Source organism: Microtus oregoni, unplaced genomic scaffold, assembly GCF_018167655.1.
Source record: "Microtus oregoni isolate MIOR12 unplaced genomic scaffold, Mior012 000014F_ref0000157, whole genome shotgun sequence".
NCBI classification, from domain to species: Eukaryota; Metazoa; Chordata; class Mammalia; order Rodentia; family Cricetidae; genus Microtus; species Microtus oregoni.
Window position 1 is genome coordinate 44,022,760 of NW_024543073.1, and position 24,182 is coordinate 44,046,941.

Here is a 24,182-nt window from a genome sequence, read left to right on the forward strand (position 1 = left end):
CTTTTTACCGCGATCCTCCTGGAGCGGGCCGGACAGACCTGCGCCACCAGGCTCGGCTTCCTCGCCAGACTTTAAGAAATGAGCACAAAGCTCCCGTGACGCTCCGCCGTCTTTGCGTGGCTTGGCTCGCGCCACAGTCACAGCTTCCACCTTTTTCACAATTTTTCGCGCCAAAACGTGCCGCTCACAAAATGGAGACCGGAAGGAAGTGGTGCACGAACCCCCCCCCCCCCCAGGAATCACAGCCAATCATTTTGGGAATCAGGCAGGGGGGCGGGACTCGACGGACCAGAGCGGCCGAATAACCAATGCGAGCGCAGACGCCGCGGCGGACGAACGTCAAGGCTGGTTTTCCCGCGAAAGCCGGCTTGTAGGGGATCGAGGTTCCTGTGGCGCGGCGCTGAGAGGTGAGGGACCGAGGTGCAGTCATGTCGGGCTTCGACGACCCCGGCATTTTCTACAGCGACAGCTTCGGTGGCGACCCGGGCGCCGACGACGGCCAGGCCCGCAAGTCGCAGCTGCAGAGGCGCTTCAAGGAGTTCTTGCGACAGTATCGAGTGGGCACCGACCGCACGGGCTTCACCTTCAAGTACAGGTGGGACCACTTGCGTGAGGCGAAGGAGGTCTAGGGAGGACCCTCTGGGTAGAGGCTGGACCGCCCTCGGGTCAGGTGTGGAGGGAGGTGGGGGCAGGGCTGTAGCGTGGGCACCGCGGCTGACGGCTCCTCCTCGCCGTCTTGTTGGCCACCGCAGAGATGAACTGAAGCGGCATTACAACCTGGGGGAATACTGGGTCGAGGTGGAGATGGAGGACCTGGCCAGCTTTGACGAGGAGCTGGCCGACTACTTGTACAAACAGCCAGCCGAGCACCTGCAACTGGTGAGTAGCGCCCGTTTCAGAGTCTTGTGTAGCCTGGCCCAGTCCCGTCACCAGCAGTTTATACCTTTCCTCTTCTTCAGCTTGAGGAAGCTGCCAAGGAGGTAGCAGATGAGGTGACCCGACCCCGGCCTGCAGGTGATGAGCAGCTCCAGGACATCCAGGTCATGCTCAAGTCAGATGCCAGCCCATCTAGCATTCGGATTCTGAAGGTGGGTCTATTGAGTGGGCCAGTCAGGGTGGCGTGGTTGATATATGGTGCACAAGGCTCTGGCATCGGTAGCCTGTGGCACCAGATGTGTGACTCTGAGCAGGACACTTAAGTAAGCCTGTGTCCTTATGTATAAAATACTTCTGTAGATTGATGTCCTAAGGGAAGGCAGAGTTGAGTCTTGTAGAAACAGCAGTGACTTCCTGTCCATTGGGGAGACTGACAAACCAGTAAACACCATCGATAACTCACAGGCAGAGGCAAGCAAATCTATGAGGCCAGCCTGGTCTACATAGTAAGACCCAGTCTCAGAAAAAAAAAAAACATAAAAAATAAAAAAAATAAAAAGACCAAAGAAATGGGGGACACCGTGGCCATGGCTGAGATGGGTGGAGAGTTGGGAGAGAATCCTTCTGAGCAAGTAATCTTGGAGCTAAAACTGAAGGGTGTGTAGCCAGCCAGGTCAAAACCTGGAAGGGCTTTCCACCAGCTCAAGGAAGAGCAGCAGGTGCAGAGGCCCAGGGGTGAAAATGGTCGCCTGTTTGGAGGAGTGGAGAGAAAGCAGTGCAGCTGGAGTCCCCTGAGCCTGAATGTTGGTAAACAAGAGGTGGATGTGTGCAGGTGCCGTCCACATGTGCAGTTCCTGGAGGCAAGCAGGTGTCTTTACTCACTGGCCCTGATTCCATTTTCTTTCTCTGAGGCTGGTGAAGTACTCTATCTAACTCCAGCCGGAGACTGATGCCGAGTTCAAAAGATCCCTCTAGCTGCTATGTAGAAGAGGATTTATAATGCAGGCAGGGAGGAGGACGCAACACTGATTGTTGTTCTGTCTTAGGGTTGTTGAGAATCAAAGGCACAGTACATGTGGCAGTACTCTGTAGTAGTGTCCAGGTGTCACCATTGACTTGGTGTCACTACACCGAAGGCTATTTATCTTGCTTGGACCGTGTAGAGCTCTGCAGTTTTGGAGGCCCTGTCAAATTGTTCTCGGTTAGCAGGACAGCCTCGCTTCCACAGACAGCTGAGTCCTTTGCACAGTGTCTGTTGGTTTCTTCTCAAGTCTCGTGGTCTAGAACTGAACTGCATCGTAGGTTCTCTCTCTGATGGTGGCATTGGATCTGTCTGGGTGGGGGCTGCTATTTCATTGGAAAGAGAACTCTTCTGGCGGAGTTTGGGCGGGGTGGGTTGTACAGAGCCATGCCTCTTCCACTCTGGGAAACGTACTGCAAATGTACTGGTTGCAGTGAGTACTTGGCCCTATAGAGCAGTACTTTTTTTTTTTTAAATATTTATTTATTTACTTATGTATACAACATTCTGTTGGTGTGTATGCCTGCAGGCCAGAAGAGGGCACCAGACCTCATAGCAGATGATTGTGAGGCACCATGTGGTTCCTGGGAATTGAACTCAGGACCTTTGGAAGAGCAGGCAATGCTCTTAACCACTGAGCCATCTCTCCAGCCCCAGAGCAGTACTTCTTGACCTGTGGGTTGCACCCCTTTGGAGGTGACATGTCAGATATTCTGTATGCCAGAATTTTCCATTACGATTCCTAACAGCAAATTTACAGTTATGAAGTAGCAACAGATATTTTTATGGTTGGAGGGGCCACCAAAACATGAGAACCGTATTAAAGGGTTATAGCATTATGAAGATTGAGAACCAGTATTCTAGAGGGATTCCCCTACTAGGGATGGGATATCTGCACCTTTGTAGGTAATTTTCAAAAAAGTTGTTATATGGATTGTTCAAGGGTTGTAATGCCTGGGCAGGTCTTTGTGACTCCATCCTCATTTCCCAGAGGTGGCCACTTTTTCCTATGTTTCTCCTTCGAACAGTGGAGCCCCTTTGTTCCAGAAAAACTTGGAATGGAAAGATGGAAAAAGGAACTTTGCTTGTTGTTTGTTTTAGGTTTATTTTACGTGCATGAGTATTTTGCCTGTGTGTACAATGTATGCGTACATGGAGGTCAGAAGAGAACATTGGATCCCTGGAATTGGAATTACGGGTGGTCGTGAGGCACCATGTGGGTGCTGGAAACCAAACTTGGGAGTTGTGGAGGACAGCCAATGCTCTTAACTGCTGAGCTATCTCTAGCCTACCTGCCCACTGTGAGAAACTTATCACATACAGAAGTGTAGAGAAAAGTGTAATGAGCTCCATATGCTGTTAACTGAGATTGAATGCTAATATTTTATCTAGTTTTCTGCCTTTTCCTGTTTATTTCTGAAGAATTTTAAGCTGAATGTTGTATATGCCTTTTTTTTTTTTTTTTTTGATTTTCGAGACAGGGTTTCTCTGTAGCTTTTGGTTCCTGTCCTGGAACCAGGATTTCCAGGCAGTCTCCAGAGACACCCTGTCCACCCTGTCTTGAACCGCCCCTATCCCCCCAAAAACTTAGTGTTAGTATCCAGTAGTCATTACGATGGGGAACTTAAGGCTGGCAGAAGGTCCATAGTGGCTGGAGATGGAACTTGAACTAGAGCCTGGGCTTCTGCCCCATGTCTGTTCTCTGTGGTGTACAGCACAGGAAGTTACTGTTAGAGCTGGAGTTTGGGTCTTATGGTTTTGTCATAAAAGGTGTTTCATGTTTCCTTTGTCTCTCCAGTCCTCTCCCATTGTTCTGCGAGGCCCCTGAAAGTACCGGCCTGTGTCTGAGGCTCCTGAACCTGGTGTCCAGGTAGCCTGGCATTGAATGCTCTGGAAAGTCTGAGCTAAACTATGAGCCATGGCTTTGTCACCTCCTCCAGATCTTGTCCGTGTCTTTCCTCAACACCTTCTCATGTCTCCTGGTTCTCCTTAACTATCAAGTCTCCTTGTGTCTCTGTTACAGTCAGACATGATGTCACACCTGGTGAAGATCCCCGGCATCATCATCTCAGCCTCTGCGGTTCGTGCCAAAGCTACTCGTATCTCCATTCAGTGCCGCAGCTGCCACAACACCCTCACCAATATTGCCATGCGTCCAGGACTGGAGGGCTATGCTCTCCCCAGGAAGTGCAATATGTGAGTGTATAGCCGGGAGGGATTCTGGGGGAAGTGACCTGAATGAATCACTTCAGATCAAAAAGCCTACAACCCTGGCAAGTACTGCCTGTATGTAGCTACTTGTTCTAGGCCTTCTGTGAAGGGCTGGGTAGCACGATATCCTTGGGTCAGACCCGGCATGGTGTTCCTTCATGTGGGTGCCCCACCTGAATGTCACACAACCTATGTGGGAGATGCAAGGTTGAAGAGGAAACAGTCCATAGAGATGGATTCTATATGGGATCTTGAGGGGAAAGGTTCTCTGTGTAGCTTTGGTTATTCTGCGGCTCACTCTGTACATCAGGCTAGCCTTGAACTCAGAAATCTGCCTGCATGTGCTACCACTACCCCACTCATAGAATCTTCTAAAGCAAATTGACTTGCTGGGCTAGAGCCAGAGTGCCCACTGTACTGCCTGAGAACATGGCTATCCTACTTGATATTTTGCATGTTGTTCCACTATAGTGGTAGAACAAATGGACTTTCAGTTAGCAGTACTTAAAATATTTACTGTATGGTCTTATTAGGAAATGTTTGACTCTGACCCAATGAACCCTACTTGTATCCTGCCTGCTTTTGGCTTTCTCTTCTGGTTTCTTCTCAGCTTCCGCGTTGCTTGAGGCATACTGGCCTTGTCCTAGGCTGTTGCTTGCCCTCACCTGCAGCCACAGAGGAGTTCCTCCGTCTCCTCATGTCCCAGCTTTACTGCTCCTCAGTCTATTCCCTATTCAGGAGCAGAGTGACTTGGCCCTTCCATAGGCTGCCTTGGGTCTAGTTCTCTCTGCCTAAATGGTTTTTCCTCAGGCTGCCACATTTTTTCTGTCTCTTTAGGCTCCTTACCTGTCCTCTTACCTTATCCTCTTCCTTATCCTGTGCTTACACCCTCCCACCTGCCTATTTTTACTGAATGTCATTATACTATACAGATAGTTTTCAATCCTAATGGGAACTTAGCTTCTAGACCAGGGACTTTTGGTTCACTGCTGTTTCCTCACCTATATTAGTTGAGTAGACTTATATATAGGCCTTAGAGTCTGCATCCTCAGAATGTTCTAGAGGTGGTAAAACCTTACTGGAAAAGATCCTGGCTGTGGATGCGGTTTATGAAGGAATTTGATATATAGCCTCTCTTTCACATGTGGGGACAGTGAGGCCTCATGAAGGAATTAAGAGTATGATTGCCACCTCAGTGTGCCAAGGCTCCTGAAGTTCTGACTTTGGATATAGCATCCTGCCCTCATGGAAACTGTCCTTCCAGGCCTTTCTCCAAACTTATCCCAGCTCTTCCTTATATTGCTGCTGCATCTCAAGGCTGACTTTGAATGGATGAGCGCTGCCTTTGGGTCCTCAGGGTAACTCTGGTAACTGCTTTCTCCCCTGTCCAGGGATCAGGCAGGGCGCCCAAAGTGCCCACTGGACCCTTACTTCATCATGCCTGATAAGTGCAAGTGTGTAGACTTCCAGACCCTGAAACTTCAGGAGCTTCCTGATGCAGTGCCTCATGGTGAGATGCCCAGGCACATGCAGCTCTACTGTGACAGGTAAGCTGGCAGGGCTGTGGGTTGTTGCACATGTCACTCAGGTGTACCATAGAGATAGATCATCTGGAGCAGAGTGTGTGCAGGGTAGAGCTCCTGTGTCTGGTGCTTCTTATTGACTGTCATCTCTCGTCTCCCATAGTCCACAAGGCCTGTCTACCCATATTTTACATGGGGACTTTAGCTGGGGGAGGTCAGATGACTTAGAAGTGGTACCAAGGCCTATGCTCTTTCAGCACAGCAGGATCCCCAGCAGCTGTGCTAGCTCCTGTTCAATCTGCTGTCCTAGTCAGGCTTCCTGTTAAGAATTTGCCTGTGGTTTTGTTGAGTAGTTATAAACTGACCTGGGGTGAAGGTTTACAGGTCCCTGAGTGCTTACCCTGGGCTCATACACCTGAGGTCAAGTACAGATGCAAAGCTTTCTGGGGAGTGATGGACCATGGTTGTCAGCTTTATTACTGGCAAGTATGTGCAGACGCAGACTCTTTGGAAAGCTACACCCTAAGCCTCATTTTTTTTCCCCGTCAGTAAAATGGGGGTCTGGAGTATCTCAGACTGCTTAACAATAAATGTCAAGGGTTTAACACAATTCCTTAACTGAGTATAGGGTATTAGAGTATTCTCTGAGTATCCAGAGGGCTTGAGGATTAAGGTGTGAAAAGTGTAGGAGGTTAATAAACAGTATGGGTGCCTGAAACAGTCCTGTGAAGCTGTGATCTGATAGTGTTAGTGTATAGAACACCTTTGTGGGGCTGGAGAGATGGACCAGCGGTTAAGAGGTCCTGAGTTTAATTTTCAGCAACCATCTGTACTGAGGTCTGACACCCTCTTCTGGCCTGCAGGCATACATGTAGGCAGAATACTGTACACATAATGCATAAATAAATCTCAAAAAAAAAAAAGAATGTGTGTGTGTGTGTGTGTGTTTTCTTTTGTTGTTCGAGACAGGCTGTCTCTGTGTGTAGCCCTGGCTGTCCTACTGTCCTGGAACCTGTCAGACCAGGCTGGCCTCAAACCCTCAGAGATCTACCTGCCTCTGTCTCCTGAGTGCTTAGATTAAAGGTGTGAACCACCACTGCCCACATCTTTGTGTTTTTTACCTTGCTTGATTCCCAACAGTTGAGACAAGTCAGATTAAGTATCATGTCTCTAGGCTCAGAGAGGCACAATGACTTCTTTGATATCACACAGCTGCTTTGGTCTTTTTTCTTTTATTTTCTTTCTTTTTTTTTTTTTTAAAGACTTATTTATTTATTATGTACACAGTGTTCAGCCTCCATGTATGCATGCAGGCCAGAAGTGGGAGCCAGATCTCATTACAGATGGTTCCATGTCAGTTGCTGGGAATTGTACTCAGGACCTCCGGAAGAGCAGTCAGTGTTCTTAACCTCTGAGCCATCTCTCCAGCCCCCTGCTCTGGTCTTTTAAGGCACACTGGTTCTGGGGAAACTTGGAGACTTTTAACCACGTACCATCTTATTAAAAGAACTGACTGAAAACCTACAAGCAGGCTGACTTGGTTGAGTTCAGCGAGTGTCAGAAGCAGAAATTGAGAGTGGTCCTTGCAAGGAGTCTGGTGGCAGGGTATGAGGAGAAAGGTCTCCTAAGGAGTCAAAATGAGACACCCATTGAGCCTGGTGGCAGATAAAATGGAGCTAGGACATTTGAAGGCTGGGCTCCACCAGCACAGCTGAGTTCAGTGAGAGCCAGCTCAGCATCATAAACACTGTCTTTGGCATCCAGACAGACATGGGTGTGTAGCAGGAGTAGGGAAAGGTCCCTTCCTCTAGGCCTTGTGAGGATCCAGCCAGCCTGATAGTGATGCTAGGGGTAGACATGCTAAGCTGACCACACCGTCACCCCTGGATTTCACTTGTTTTTCTTTATTTACTGCACTTTTCTCAGGTACCTGTGTGACAAGGTTGTTCCTGGGAACAGAGTCACCATCATGGGCATCTATTCCATCAAGAAGTTTGGAATGAACTCCAGCAAAGGCCGGGACAGAGTGGGTGTGGGCATCCGGAGTTCCTACATCCGGGTCCTGGGCATCCAGGTGGATACAGATGGCTCTGGTGAGTTGCTCAAACCATCTGGACATGCTTTTCTTTTCTTTTTCATGGTAGGGCTCAAACTCAGAACCTTGTGCATACCAGGCAAATATTCTACCACTGAGCTATATTCCCAATCCCAGGTTGTTTATTTTTCAGAAGGCAAAATTTGTTTTCCCAAAATGTGCACTTACTGTATAGTTGTGGCTCCCGCTCTGAGGTTGTTGCCTAAATGCATGCTTGAATTGCATGACTCAGTGCAGTAGATAGATGCAATGTGGTGTGTGCTGCACTGCGTCTCGGTAGCTGCAGAGGAGACAAAGAGGGTTGAGCAGTCTAGTTGAAAAAACAGCCTCTGAGGAGCAGGTGCCTGAAACTGAACTGCTTGATTCCATCAAGGTACTGAGAAGGAGCTAGGGTGTCATTGGAAGGCTTCCTTCACTAGGGGTGTCAGCACTGACTTGGAAGGATGGAGATGTGGAGCAAAAGGGTCTTGCAGCATATAGGAGAGCTGATGGGAACTCAGGCCTTGTAGGGGGTGGATATAACTGGATCTCTAGTAAGAGTTGGGTTGAATGGCAGGGGCCTTGTAAATAGCTTCAGCTCACAAATGTCAGGAATCAAGTAAATAGCCTCAACTCTCACATGGAGTAGAAAACTCATGCTTAGCACCCAGGGGCAGTGGTAGCAACCTCTGGGCTAGAGTGATGGAGTTTTGAGTACCTTGTCCATATCTATGTCCATAAAACTCCCAGGTTAAAATTGGAAAAGCCACCTGATTATCTAGCCATATTCCAGACTTAAATCTAACTCTGCTTGACTAGCCATCCCAGAGTTAATGTGGCTACAGTTAAGCCCTTTTTTTTTTTTTTTTTTTTTTTGGTTTTTCGAGACAGGGTTTCTCTGTAACTTTGGAGCCCGTCCTGGACCTCCTTTTGTAGACCAGGCTGGCCTTGAACTCACAGAGATCAGCCTGCCTCTGCCTCTGCTGGGATTAAAGGCGTGCGCCACCACCGCCCAGCTCAGTTAAGCACTTTTATTTCCCACCTTCTGAAACTGGCTCCTCCTTAGCCTTTCCCCACTTTCAGGTGCTCAGCAACCCCTCCAGGTCCTCTTCAGTTCTTTTTAAATCCTTCCACCTCAATGCAAGTATACTGTTTGTTTGGCTGTTTACGTTCACACTTAGGATTGTCCACTTCTTAGTGCCCTGGTCTGAGTCCCACTCTTTCTCCTAGATTGTTCTTGGAAGAACACTTGAGAATCCACTTTCTCCGATTCCTCAGCAGCTAAAGTGAGCCATGCTATTGCGACCAAACAATTGCATTGGTTCTCTACTTTATCTGCCTTGTAAGAGATTTGCCAGTGGTCCCCAGGGGCCATATGATCTGGCCTGTTTTGTTTGTTTGTTTCTGGTCTTTTGAGACAGTTTCTCTGTATCCCTGGCTGTCCTGGAACTCACGCTGTAGACTAGGCTAACCTCAAACTCAGAAACCTTCCTGTCTCTGCCTCCCAAGTGCTGGGATTAAAGGTGGCATACACCACTTAACCTACCTATGATCTAGCCTTCTGATTGTTTGGAACCTTCTTTTCCTCACTGGACCCTTGAGATTTGGAAGACTGGGATAGTCCTGTGCCCTAACTTTCTTGAATGAGATTGTGCCCTCCTGGTGCTAAGGGGGTGAGGAGGTTCCTGATTTAGGGCTAGGCCCAGCAGTAGGCTGGAGGAGATGTCTTTTGCTCACTTATGCACCTGTCTGTCCTCCTAGGCCGCAGCTTTACTGGGTCTGTCAGCCCACAGGAAGAGGAGGAATTTCGTCGCCTGGCTGCCCTCCCCAACATCTATGAGCTCATCTCTAAGAGCATTTCCCCTTCCATCTTTGGGGGCGTGGATATGAAAAAAGCTATAGCCTGCCTACTCTTTGGGGGTTCACGGAAGAGGTGAGGAGCCTGGGAGGAGGGTATTAATGACAAGGTTGCTTCAGAAGGACATCTGTGTTGAGAACCTAGTTTTCTTCATGCCTCCCAGGTCCCTCAGCCTGCTGGCATGGGGAGCACAGTGGGAAAACATTGGGCTAGGACCAAGGATTTGATCTCTGCCCTAGACTGTATGGGGAGTGAGAGAGGCCGCCTTGAACAAAGTTTCTGTGCTTGAATGAGATATGTGAAACATCTAGCACTTAGAAAGTGTCATATATACATACATACACATACTTTGTTTTGGTTTTTCTTTTTTGAAACACATTTTTTGTTTTTTTCCCTCATTATATAGTCAGACTGCCCTTACAACTTATGATTCTTCTGACTCAGTTTCCCAGATTCTAAGATTGCAGGTGTGGGTCACTTACGGCTTCCTATGTCCTTTTGAAACTAAAATACAGCTACAGACAGTAGCAGCAATGGCATTGTACTAGTGGCTACTGTTTAATACATTTTTTATATGTTCAGAGCATTCTTGTGGTTAATGTGTCCTGAACCAATTGTAGTAGTACCAAAGAGTTCCACAATAGCCTGCAATGGAACATAACAAAGGTTATTTATTTGGGGATAAACTCACAGTAAGGATAGTCATCACAGTCCTCTTCGTGTGCTGGGAACTGAAACCAAATCCAGCAGAAAGGGAGCTGCACAGGCTTTGCTTTTCATCTGCATTTACAGTACATGAGACCATGCCTAAAGTGGGCCGGTATCTTAAAGGCTATTGGCTGAAGGAGTTTCCACACACTTCCTTTTTTCTGTCTCAATAAGAGAGTACTGAGTTTAATACAAAACTACGTACAATAAGAACAAATATCAAGTATTGTCCAGGAAAAAGAAGAGGCAAAAACATACATAAAAACTAGAATTACAACCCACATGCACAACATCCAACAAGAAACACATGCTAAATGTTTCAATAGTTTTTCTATCCTAAGGAGTCTAAGTCTTATATTGAAAATGGCTTGGCTAAGTCATAAGAGGAAAGTAACTGATTGTTTTGTCTTCAACCCCATCAAAGACCTGAGAAGGGAATCTACCTATTATCCCATCCATCACCCCTCTTTTCTTTTCTTTTCTTTTCTTTTCTTTTCTTTTCTTTGTAGATTTTTTCGAGACAGGGTTTCTCTGTAGCTTTGGAGCCTGTCCTGAAACTAATTCTTGTAGATCAGACTGGCCTCAAACTCAAAGAGATCTGCCTGCTTCTGCCTCCTGAGTTCTGAGATTAAAGGTGTGCACCACCACCACTGCCTGGCTTCCCCCACTCTCCCCTTTTTTTTTCAAGAGAGATCCCTTAGCTTACTTCATTTCCACCCCAACCCTATACCCCTAATAGATGGCCCTAACCCTGAGGACAAACTTTGTTGGGAGAGTGGATGTCATTTTCTAGAATTACTTCCAGCTCTCCTAGGCGCAGTGTTATTTCTATGGGATCCTGTATAACTAAAATGATGGGTTAAATTTCATGATTATTGTCTGGTACAATTGCAGATAGGCTCTGAGTATAGTTGGTAGGGTTTTTCTGAAATTCTTGTTTGAAGTTCTGGGCAGTACGTTATAAGAAGGTGCACCATCTCAGCTAGCCAAGTTGAAATCATCTTGAGCAGTTTATAACCCAAACTGATCTTAAAGTGGTGCTATCAGCATAATGACATCATATCAACCAGGTGGAATTGTGGTGCTCTATCTTCTTCCTGGAGACTACAAAGATTACTGCAGGAAATGTATTGTTCATTTTGGAAAACTTTAGTCATATCAAAACGGAAAGTTTGAATTTCTATTGTCATATTTCAACGAAAGCGTACTATAGAGGCAAGAGTAGGTATGGGGAGAAGTAAAATTTTTGAAAGCAGAGTTTGATTAACTATAGTCCCTAGATTTTATCTTCCTTTTGTCCCATACCAGATGGCTCCTCATATGAGACAGAAACTTTGAATTTTTTTTAAATAGTATGCTTAGATTTAGAGGAGAGCCAACGTCAAATTCCATAACCAGCTTTAATTTTTTTAATTAGTGGCAACTACCATTATATGTGTGTATATAAGCCATTTTTAATACATGACTTAGATGCCTTAGGATAGGATAACTAGTGAAACATTTGGCATATTTTTCTTGTTTGATGTTTGTTCATGCTGGTTGTAATTCTAATTTTTATGTATGTTTTTGCCTCTTCCCTGGACAATACTTGATATTTGTTCTTATTGTATATAGTTTTGTATTAAGCTCAGTAGACCGGCCCACTTTGGGCGTGGTCTCAGGTACTGTAAGTACAGATGAAAAGCAAAGCCTGTGCAGCCCCCTTTCTGCTGGATTTGGTGTCAGTTCCCAGCACACGAAGAGGACTGCGATGACTTCCCTTACTGTGAGTTTATCCCCAAATAAATAACCTTTGTTATGTTCCATTGCAGGCTATTGTGGAACTCTTTGGTACTACTCCAACCCAGTCCTGTCCTCTCAGCCTATAAGGGTGTCACTGTAGTGTCCATTTCATAGATGGGGAAACTGAGGCACAGAGAACGAAGGGGCTTAACTGGATCCTCCTCTGTGACTATTCTGCAGTGTGCATAGTTCTCAGGTGTGCCTCCCTTACCCTTAGCTCTCATTTCCTTTACATCTCTACCTGGGAAATAAGCCTTGCCCCCCAGTGTTAGGCTAGGAAGCACAGAACTGGGTGTGAACATGTTTCTGGGCCAAACTGTCATTTACACCTGTTCTGAGACTCTGAGGGGAGGCTGACCAACCCACACAAAGCCAGGAGTGGTGATCCCTAATTATAATTCTAAAATTTGGAGGATTGAGGTAGGAAGATGGTGAGTTCAAGGACAGCCCACAGATTCACTGTCTTCTACCAACCTGTTGTGTCTAGGCTCCCTGATGGACTCACTCGCCGAGGTGACATCAACCTGCTGATGTTGGGGGACCCTGGCACAGCCAAGTCACAGCTTTTGAAGTTTGTGGAGAAGTGCTCTCCCATTGGGGTGAGTGGCTGGGGACTACTTTCTTCCTGGCTTGGATGCCCCAGCAGAGAATAAAGCTACAGTTCGTGGGCATTCATGGGCTCTTGCTCAAACAGGACTTACTTTTTTCTCATTCATCTTGTCTGTTGTCGGGATGGCAGAGAGGGTGTGAGAAGGAAAGGACAACAGGTTAGGTGTGGGTGGTAAGAACATGGACCCAGTCAGGTCTGGTTTGCTTCTCAGACTAGCAGTAGTCACGTGGACTTTGAAGAGGTAGCCTAGACTCCCTGAGCATCAACCTATCTAGTTGCAAAATAATGGCACTGCTAGTGATAGTAGCTGGTATCAAGATGGGCCAGATGCTTCCTGATGTGCCTGTGAAGTTTTTACTCACTTAACTGTCTCCTCATGAGTATTACCACCCGTGTTATGCATTGGAGATAGGAACGGAGCTCAAGATCCCACTACTGGGGGACTTTAGAACAAGGTTTGAGCCAGTGTGTCTAATGATCCAGGTCTCCTAGGTCTGGGAAGATCAGGGTAAGTGGACTGTGCAATAGGAAGTGATGGTTTTAGATGGAGGGGTGTGTGCTAAGTTTACCACATTGGCACCATCCCATAGAAATACCGTGGCCTGAAACTGTGAGCTCTGTTAAATCTTGTAGTAGCCACATTTAGAAAGTAAGACTAGGTGAAAATAACTTGTATAATCTGTTTATACCTGTAGTTCAATATAAAGAATTTTTTTTTGTCAGTATAGATGGAACCTGAAAATCTTGTGCATGCTAGGAAAACACTTTTTAACACACTAAGCCACACCCCAGGCCTACTATAGACAAGTACTTGACATTCCCGGTAGTGCAGTCTGATCTGAGTGTCTCATTGACAAGCATCTCAGGTAGGTATGTTTCAAGGAGTCTGGCAGCATATAGCATGCAGGTCTTCACAGATGAAGAACTCTAAGGGTAGAGACAACCTAAGAACCAGGAATTCCCAGCCCTGAGGCCAGCTTGAAATATGCCCTTCCTTTTCTGGGCCTCATTGCTTATGTCACAGGGCTGTGCTGTAGCTCAGGTGAGACTTTTGTTTTTGATTTTTCAAGACAGGATTTCTCTGTAACAACCCTAGCTATCCTGGAACTAGGTCTGTAGACCAGGCTGGCCTTGAACTCAGAAAGATCCACCTGCCTCTACCTTCTGAGTGCTGGGATTAAAGGTGTGTGCCAACACTGCCCAGCTTCAAAGAAATTCTTAAAGTAGGCTGAGGCCCAGGATGGCCTTTTTCCTTGCAGAAGAAAGAATTTTCAGTTGGGCCTTGAGTTCTGGACTGTACAGTCACCTTTGCATTGTGATGTGGAGTCGTTACAACCTTCTGGGTTCTTGGCATTTGGGGCTAGCATTTGGTGCTGACACCTCTCTTTACTTTCCCAAGGTATACACATCTGGAAAAGGCAGCAGTGCTGCTGGCTTGACCGCCTCAGTGATTCGGGACCCCTCTTCCCGAAACTTTATTATGGAAGGTGGAGCCATGGTTCTGGCCGATGGTGGGGTTGTCTGTATTGATGAGTTTGACAAGGTGAGTAAGTCTTCTAGTTGGGGTGTGTGGACTCAGGTGTGGTAGCACATAGCACTTCTGAGAGAGTTGTATGTAGTTCTTGTGCCTATCACTCTGGGGTAACTTGGATAAGTTGTTTGCTTTACCTCTCTGAGATACTCTAGAAATTGGGGAGAGTGAAAGCCAAGCTCATGTGGTCATCTGCCATTGGCTGACCTGAAGTCTGTATTATGGAATGGTAGCAATTCCTAGTTATTCTCCTGCCACTTTCCTCTCCCTGGTGAGGATTCTGATAGATGTATCTTTCCAATGTAGATGCGGGAAGATGACCGTGTGGCAATCCACGAAGCCATGGAACAGCAGACTATCTCCATTGCCAAGGTGAGTGGCCCTTTCATCCTTCATCAGTTCAGCCTGGTGGTCTTCTTCAAGCTGCTCTGATGGATGTACCAAGTTATGTTTGCTTAGGACTGTGCTGGCAGCAGCCGGCCTGGAACACACACAGACACCCACGCACGTATCCTTATGAGCGCATGTGCACACACACACAAGTAATGCATGTATATGGGTGTATGTGTATGAGTTCATATGCGAGGAAGGAGAGGCCTGTCCCAGGATTTTTTGACTGTCTCTTCCCCACTTTCCACCTCAGGCTGGGATCACTACCACCTTGAACTCTCGCTGCTCTGTTCTGGCTGCAGCCAACTCAGTGTTTGGCCGATGGGATGAGACAAAAGGGGAGGACAATATTGACTTCATGCCTACCATCTTGTCCCGATTTGACATGATCTTCATCGTCAAAGATGAGCACAATGAGGAGAGGGACATGGTATGTCTCATTGGCTGGGCTGGTGGCTCCAGGTGGTTTCATGGTCATGAGGGTGAACAAGAGATTTTGCCGGGGAAATGCCGGTGCTCAGACAGGCTGTGAGCAAGAAGCACATGAAATGACTGCATTAGTGACTTGCAGAGTGTTGGAGAGGGACCTGGAGTCCTGTGGCCTAGTCCTGTTTATGCCTTGAGGGAGATGCTGGGTGATTTTAGCAAGATGCTTCCACTGAGCTTCACTCCTTGCCCTTGCTAGTAAATTTCTGAAAGAAAATAGTTAGGGAATTTGGTTTGCAATAAGTTTAGTGCACAGGTGGTTGCTGGCCCAACTGTCTCTCTGCTTCATTCTCAGGCAATTAAGGTTTCTACTGCTGTGAAGAGACACTTGTTACCACGGCAATTCTTATAAAGAAAACATTTAGTTGTGGTGGCTTTACAGTTCAGAAGTTTAGTCCATTGTCATGGGAAGCAAGGCAGCATGCAGACAGATGTGGTGCTAGAGAAGGAGCTGAGAGTTCTACATCTTGACTTATAGGCAACAGGAAGTGGTCTGAGACACGGTGTGGCTTGAGCATATATGAGAACTCAGAGCCTTCCTCCACAGTGAGATACTTTCTCTAAAAGGCCATACCTATTCCAGTAAAGCTATACCTCCTAATAGTGCCACTTCCTTTGGGGGGACTATTTTCTTTCAAACCACCACAGATGGTAAAAGATTGACCAGGTTGGGCTGGAGATTGTGGCTCTTCCAAAAGTCCTGAGTTCAATTCCCAGCAACCACATGGGTGCTCACAACCATCTGTAATAAGGTCTGCTGCCCTCTTCAGGCCTGCAGGCATACACACAGACAGAACATTGTATACATAATAAATAAATAAATATTTAAATACATAAATAAATATTTAAATAAATAAATATTTTTAAAAAAAGATTGACCAGGTTTAGGTTTAGGTTTTGGTGGAGGCTAAACCAGGAGAACTGCAACTTTAAGGTCAGCTTGGCAACTTAGACCCATATCTCAAAAGAAGTAATAAAGGACCGGGGATTTTGTTCAGTGGGAGAGTGCTTTCTTAGCATGTAAAAGATCCTGGCTCAATTCTGAGTATTAATAGAATCAATAATGTGTACTCAGTTTGATAGCTGGTGATTTAACTGTCCCTAAAGAAAAGAGGGAGAAAGAAGACTTTTCCAGTAGTTCTAGTAGAGGTCCCAGGATGGACTCTCATTGGCTTGGGTATGTCCAATATCTACCACCAAGACAGGTTTTTGTATGTAGCCCTGGCTGTCCTGGAACTCACTCTGTGGGTCAGGCTAGCCTTGAACTCACAAAGATCCAGCACCCAGCTCTATGTCCATACTTGCCAGCAGTAGATAGGCCACAGGAACTGGAGCAGAAGCCACATCCCACCACATCATTATTTCTTCCTGTCTGTTCAACCTTTGTGCTTACCCAGTATTTCCTCTTTTGCCAAGATGCTGGCCAAACATGTGATCACTCTGCATGTGAGTGCCCTGACACAGACACAGGCTGTGGAGGGTGAGATTGACCTGGCCAAGATGAAGAAGTTCATTGCCTACTGCCGAGCGTGAGTGTTGGGAGAAAACCCTGTTCGGTGACACTGGGCTTCATGGGTGGAGAGCATGCAGACCTGTTCTTCCTTACCCAGGATTACCTGGTAACCATGTTTGAACTGTGTTCTGCTCTCATCTAGCACTGTGACTCACTCCATGGGTGTAAGGTTATTTGCTTCAAAGTTACCGTTGTGGTGCCCACCATAATGGGCAGGTTGCTCAAGTTTTCTGAGCCTCAGTAGCCCAAGGTTGATGTTTTATAAGGACTGCTCAAGATGGTTAAATTCTTGGCATCTCTCTGCACTGGGTCAGTACTCAGTGGATTGCAGCTTTAACTATCACCGGAACCCTACACGATTCTTCTATCCTAGGCATGGTTCTGTCTTTTTGTATATAAATGACCTGTAGCTCTGTTGTAGAAAGGTGAGGTGCAAGGTTAGATAACTTGTCTGAGGACACTTGTGGGAAGTAGTAGGAACAGACAGGTACCCGCCCCAAAGGCTGTGCCCTTAATTAACCTCATTCAGATTCTCAGTATTAGTTATCTTTGAAAGGGTTGGCCCCAAAGATGGGGCACTGGTTGGTTGATCCTATAGCAGTTGAGTGGTCCCCCAGGTCATGCACCTGCCAGAGTGAGTGGGCATCAGAGTCTGGTCTGATAGTTCCTATGTCTTTGAGCTTTGGGAAGCCTTGGAGGTGGTCCTCAGTTTTCTCAAATCAGCGGGGTGGAGAGGAGGAGACTGCTCAGAAGCCTGCTACTGTGGAACCTCAGTGCTGGAAGAATGTACACCTGTTGGCCAGATAGCACAGTGCAGCTAGTAGCAGTCAGAGTAGTTTTCTTCACATCTGCTCAGATCTCAACCAGCTTTCTCAAAGAGATGCCATGTAGATCTCTGACACCTGCTCATAGCCAGCCCTAGTCCCTCTTTGTTTCAAATGACTTGCAAGTAATGTGGGAACATACACGTCTGCAAGCCAAGTAGAGGCCTGGGGATGGGATGGGCAACTGAGATTTCTTGCTGGTCTCATTCTAGTTCACTCTGCTATCTGCAGGAGGTGTGGCCCTCGGCTGTCGGCAGAGGCAGCAGAGAAGCTGAAGAATCGTTATATCATCATGCGGAGTGGGGCCCGTCAGCATGAGAGGGACAGTGATCGCCGTTCCAGCATCCCCATCACTGTGCGGTGAGCGAGTGGACCTCATCTCACAGAGTAGGGCCAGTTGGCCATTGCCATCCTCATAATACATGCCCAGGGTGGGTTGGGAAAGGGAGCCTCTGGAACCATGTGCTCCGGCCTCCTAATGGTCTGTCTTTGTGAGTTGTTTAAGCCTGGGGGTGGTTGGGTGTGCCTCACTTCTGTAGTTGGCCTGGCTTCCCTCTCTGAGAGGCAGACTGAGGTAAGGGGGAACACTGTCCTGGGAGATAAGCCAGGCTCTGTTCTAGCCTTTGGCCAACTATGTAACCATAACGAATTTGATCTTCACTGGATCTCAACTTATACTTAAAGCTGGGCCTACGATCTTAAGCTGAATCCTACCTCTAGCATTGATTACAATTACAACTAGATTTGATTGTGTATAATGTAGCTTATGTTGGAAGTGTATTTTCATTATGAAACTGGGGAATATGTAGTTTATGGTAGTTTTTCAGAGTTGTCAGCCTGGGTTTCATTATGTCCATCATTGTCAACCTTTCAGCCCTATAAGGTTCTAGAAGTTCCAGCCATCACTTTGATCATCAAGAGAGGCAGCCCGGGGACACGCTTTTTGTTGTTGTTCATTTTACACACCAGTTCCTCTCCCTCCCCTCCTCCCATTCCCACCTGTCTCCCCCTCCCCTCCTCCCATTCCCACCTGTCTCCCCCTCCCCTCAACTCATTCCCCATCCACTCCTGAAAGGGTAAGGCCTCCCATGGGGAGTCAGCAAAGCCTGGCACATTAAGTTGAGCTTGGACCAAGCCCTCCCCTTCATCAAGGCTGAAGGATACTTCTGACATTTTCATATGATGCATGGATTTAGAGCTCATTGGTCACATCTTGTTTACACAGCCACCTTGACCAAAGAGGCAGGCAATATCCTTTACCAGGCAGCATGTACTGGAATGAAAATTGGGTTCCAGTACTAAGAATATAGGGTAATAGATAATGGGGATGGCAATCTATCCGGCAATCTCCCCTATAGTTTTTTTTTCCCTACTTATTTATTATGTATACAGTATTCCTGGTGTTCTGTCTGTTTGCCTGCAGGCCAGAAGAGGACACCAGATCTCATTACAGATGGTTGTGAGCCACCATGTGGTTGCTGGGAACCGAACTCTGGACCTTCGGAAGGGCAGGCAGTGCTCTTAACCACTGAGCCATCTCTCCAGCCCCCTCCCCTATAGTTCTAACTACCTTGGCCATGCTCCTTCCTAAAGGGTGGGGGTGGGGGGGAGTAAGTGGGCTGAGGTCTTTGAGTATTCTATTGTTCCAACAGGCAGCTGGAGGCTATTGTGCGCATTGCTGAGGCCCTAAGTAAGATGAAACTGCAGCCCTTTGCCACTGAGGCCGATGTGGAGGAAGCACTGAGATTATTCCAGGTGTCCACACTGGATGCTGCGTTATCTGGCAATCTGTCAGGTGAGTAAGTGCTAGGCTGTAGTCCTGACCTTAGACTTAGAGATTTACTTAGCTGTTGGCCTGCAGGGTGCTGCCTGGATGTGTTTTTGATAATAACCTTGCCCCCCACTTCTCCATGGACTGTTTTCACTATTTTGGAAGCTTTTTCTAGGCTTCTTGAGCCAGTTCATTAAATTTAATTGTTGTGGCCTGTCACTGGTGAAGAATGGCTGGCAGCCTTCTTTCCTCCCTGTGTTGAGCTCAGAATTGTAGCGTTTCCCAGCCTGTGGCCTCATCTTTTTTGACAGTCACGTCTGGGATGCCTGGCTGTCAGTCCTTCCTGTCTCAGAGACTGACACAGAGCTTCCGTGGTGCCTTGCTCACAAGTCTTAGTGGAACACAGGCGTGTTGGTCCCTGAGCCCTAGTGTCTGTTGCCTGCTTTCAGCCAGTCTTCTGAGACTGGTGATATGTCAGCCTCTTCAGAGTTAGGTTTACTCTGATCTGGCCAGGATTCTGGCTGAGAATTTGCCGGTCACTGTCTAGGTGTCAGAGCTGTAAGCAAGCAGTTCCCAACCTCCCTGTTCTACCTATCCCATAGACTTTCTTACTTTTCTTGGTGGGATAAATACAGTGAGGAGGTAGGTATAGGTAGTGTAAGGAGTGGTAGGGAGTGGTGACAGCTGGGCCAGCTGTGTTGGAGAAGGAATGATGTTCTCCCATCTTGTGGAGATCGTAAGCTTCTCTTACCCAGGACTTCTCATGAATGTCACCCATATTTGGACCCTATCAGGTCCTGCCTTCCCTGTCTTCTTGCTCTGTAACTTCAAACTTGTACTTCCACAGCACATGGTGGTGCAGAGGCAGGAAGATCTCTGAGTTTGAAGTTTGAGGCCACCCAGGGTTATATAGTGAAACATTTCCCCCCAAATAAATAAATAAACCCAACCAAACAAAACTGCTTCTGGCCGATCCTTTCTGTGGCTATTCCTGTTACCTCAGTGTGTGTGACCCACAGGGCCTCATGGTACCTGGCTCTCAGTTACCTTGATGGCTATGTCTCTACCACCTGGCGCTGGGCCTGTTGGATGGCCTCTGTTGCATCCTATATTTCTTAGTTCTCACTCCCGTGGTAAGGTTCCCACTGTCACCTGACACTGTTCTGTCTTTAATTTTCTCTCTGGGTTAGGCCACTCTACTGAGAGGCTATCATTTCTCTGACCCTCCCAGTAGAGATGAACTGGGTTTTCTAGTACCCAGTTCCTTACTGCACTTTGACAGGAGTGGAGGGCTTCACTACCCAGGAGGACCAAGAGATGCTGAGCCGCATCGAGAAGCAACTCAAGCGCCGCTTTGCCATTGGCTCCCAGGTGTCTGAATACAGTATTGTTCAGGACTTTACCAAGCAGGTGAGCCATGCCCAGGATACAGAGGATTTCCTGCTGGTTCCCTTGCCCTGTGCTCTATGCTCAACAGTGGGTTGCTAGGGTGGGGAGTGTTTGAGCCACCGTTTCTTCCCTAAGAACCGCTATAGTTGGAGTTGGCTACTTATATATCCCTTGAAGTGGGAAAGGTACAAGCTGGGTAGCAGAAACCACCTTCTAATTTCCCCATCTCTTAGTCTTTTCCCTTGTTGCTTGGCTCCTTAAAGGGTAGAGAGCCAAGAACCAGTTGAGTGAGCTTTGTAGCCCATTGGGCAGAGGGTTACTGATCCCGTGCACAGGAGATAGCGCTTTTGGGTGCTAGGAGGAACCTGTGCCCTTTAAAATCATGAAGATAGCCCTGGTTTCTGTTCTTGGCTTTCTTTTCTGTGTATCCTCATTTTGCTCCTGGAAGTAATTTACACAGTAGCTCATACTGGTAAAAAGATTCACCAGCATCCTGCTCTGTAGGTGAAAAGATTATCATTTACTGAGTCTGGGGCTGGAGAAAGTTTGGTTTCTAGGGGCACAAGGGCCTAAGTGCTAGCTCACTTAATTGCTGTATGATCTCAGATACCCTCTGAGCCTGTTTCTTCTTCTGTAAAATGAGATAATTCCTAATACTGGATGTTTAAAGTTGATATAGGACTATACTTGCCTGGTACACAGGAAGTGTTACAAAGTATAAGCCCTTCTGAAGTCAAGGCAGAATGAAGGTGGAAGCCTTTTGTCTGTTGTAAAGTTGTTTATGAGCAACCATGGGCTCCCTTGGGTCCTGCTGATACATCCTTGTATCTATCTTCTGCTCCCTCCTACAGAAGTATCCAGAACATGCCATTCGGAAGGTGCTGCAGCTTATGCTGCGCAGGGGTGAGGTCCAACACCGCATGCAGCGCAAGGTGCTCTACCGCCTCAAGTGAGCTCACTACCCATCAGCCCTCAAACCTGAATGCCAGCTCCGCTCCACCTCCCAGTTGGTGTTCGCCATTCTAAGGAAGAGGTTCTGCCTCACCGCCTCTGACTGCTGTCTGCAGATGCACTGGTCCTGGAAGTGTGCTTTGGTCTCTTGGTCTCATCACTGCGCTCGGGTGTATGAGTTTCGCTGTAGGTGCCTATCTCCTGTCCTGTCTCCTCAGCAAGACAGGTCTGGAGCAAGAAGAGGCTCTGTAGGTAGACAAGTCTGTACATTGGCTCCTGGGCTGCCTGACTGCCAAGCTTCTTCATGTGCTCAGAGGGAATAAATAAAGTCAGTTCCTGGCTGCTAATCGTAGAGCCAGTGCGACAGTTGTTTTGTGTGAAGGTGGGGTTGTCTCAGCTTTCTCCAGCAACACCTGGTGTGAGAACTGAATCAGTCACTAAGCCCATCTGTGCCTCAGTTTCCTAGTCTGCAAATGAGTTTGACATTGCCTCACAGGGTTGTATTTGAGCTCAGTGAGTGAGAGTGAAAACCCAAGTAAGCTGCAGTGTAGAAAGCCTCCAGTGAACTTTGGGTTTTATTTACAGCACAGTGGGCTGGATGAGTTTGTGGGACCTTCATGCCGTGTATCCCTGGGAAAGGAACTAGACTTCAGGGTTCATCAATAACAGAGCTAGGAGGACCTGACCCGAGTTCAGCATAGTAGAAAATACTAGGGGAAACATTGTTAAAGGAAGATGCCCCAGCATTTTTATTATCAAAATGCCACAGAGTTTTGTTGTGCTCTTAGAAATATAGACTTCACAAAATTAAGGAAAAGTGAATGAAATAAAGTATCTGTATTTGTAAATGGAAAGCCTCAAATGAACTGGGCTTAACTGGCTGAAATGCTCTGGTCAGTCACCGACAGTAAAGCCACTGTAGTGAAGCTACAGAGAACAGGACGTACAAAAAAACCTAGTTGTGTCCTGTGCTGAGAGTGCTGCTGCTTGAGGTTGTCTCTGTATGCCTCTTGGATATGCGCTTGCTCCTGACTCATGTTCTGAGCTATTTCTTTTTGATTGGTTTGCAAACTTGGAACAGGGTGTGCTTGTTGTTTGGAAGGCAAACTTGGTGAGAGCATTTCCTCATGGGTACTTGAAGCCTTGAGTAGGATGCATGGACAAGTTGGCCTGCAGAAGTGAGTGGTTGATTGAGTGGAAAATACCAGTACCTGCCTCTTGGTAGACCATTGCTAACAGGCACAGTGCTAGGGATATGATAAGATAGGCTTGCAGGGAATCGGGGAGTACTTAAGGGGTGTGCAGCAGTATGAGGAAAAACGGCCAGGAAAATTCCTAGGAATTGGGGATTGGTTGGTTTCTGAATTCGAACTGGATTCTAACCCTTATTTCTCCAAGACATTGATCTGAGCTCGTGTGGCCAAGCTACTGTAGCCCTGCAAGTATGGCCAAGATAGTCTGAACCTCCCTCCGTTTTTCCCTCTTCTCTTTCTTCCCCTTCTCATGTTCCCATGATTGTGATAACAGTAGGATTTGAAGCAGTGCTCTGAGAACCTTGCCAAGGAGAGCATCAGCCCAGCTCCCTGCTGTGCTAAAAAGGGGCTGCTGTCATTGATGCTGCCAGCAGCTTGATTTTCACTTTTTCTTACCTTGGCATGCTTGGGTCTCCTGGTGATCCCTGGTCCTTGCCCCCGATTCAGACATTTTGTATCCCTGGTTTGTCTTTCAGCTTAAATATTATTTGTCCTTAGCCATATGTGGTGATTCCCCTGTAGATTTTACAGCAGGCAGGGAAAAACAATCCGTGAAGAGATAAGAATGGAATTTGTCTAAGCCTGACTTTTTTTTTTCTTTTAAATAACGGGTTGAACCAAGAATGAAACTCGGCTCACCTTGATTTTATTGTAATCAGCACTGGACCAAGATTTCTAGAGTCTGGCCCAGATATTTTACTTCAGTCTTGTTTAAGCATAGCACAATTTTGGAAAGAGAATTCAGAAAACAATTCAGTCCCAAGTGCACAATTTAAGACATGTTTACATTGAGATTCTTTACAATATATATATGACTTTCATAATAATGGATACTGTTGACTAAAATAGTGCCCAAGATTTAGGGTCTAGGGAGCCTAAACATAATGCCTGAGGATGTTAGGGTAACAGAAGACTTGCAGAGCACAAGTGACATCACTCATGGGACAATGGTGGCACCCACCTTTAATCCCAGCACTCAGGAGGCAGAGACAGGTGGATCTCTTTGAGGCCAGCCAAGTTGACAGAGCTAGTTCCAGGAAGACTCCAGAGCTACAGAGAAACCCTGTCTTGAAAAACAAAAAGAAAAGAATGGGTTTTTTTCTTTTTTCTTTTTTTAAAAAATATTTATCATATATACAATATTCTGTCTGTGTGTATGCCTGAAGGCCAGAAGAGGGCACCAGACCTCATTACAGATGGTTGTGAGCCACCATGTGGTGGCTGGGAATTGAACTCAGGACCTTTGGAAGAGCAGGCAATGCTCTTAACCTCTGAGCCATCTCTCCAGCCTCAAGAATGGGTTTTGTAAACCGCTTTTGGGTGGGTTACTTAGTCTAGGGGTTGTAACCCACCTGGCAGTTCAGTTATTCCAGGGTCCTGGAGAGGCACTATCTGTAAGATAATGGGCTAA

The 24,182-nt window shown here is 46.8% G+C and overlaps 1 protein-coding gene across 1 annotated transcript; it reads left to right on the plus strand.

Annotated features, from left to right (window-relative positions):
* Positions 1-360: 360 nt before the first annotated feature.
* On the plus strand, positions 361-21,870 carry LOC121455985 (DNA replication licensing factor MCM5). The gene is made up of 16 exons (XM_041663789.1): positions 361-595; positions 753-879; positions 960-1,088; positions 3,921-4,093; positions 5,500-5,655; positions 7,558-7,724; positions 9,467-9,638; positions 12,541-12,652; positions 14,063-14,206; positions 14,501-14,566; positions 14,838-15,014; positions 16,487-16,599; positions 17,639-17,767; positions 19,060-19,202; positions 20,461-20,588; positions 21,419-21,870. The coding sequence occupies exons 1-16, from the start codon at positions 429-431 to the stop codon at positions 21,518-21,520; spliced, it is 2,205 nt and encodes a 734-aa protein (XP_041519723.1). The 5' UTR covers positions 361-428; the 3' UTR covers positions 21,521-21,870.
* Positions 21,871-24,182: the final 2,312 nt, after the last annotated feature.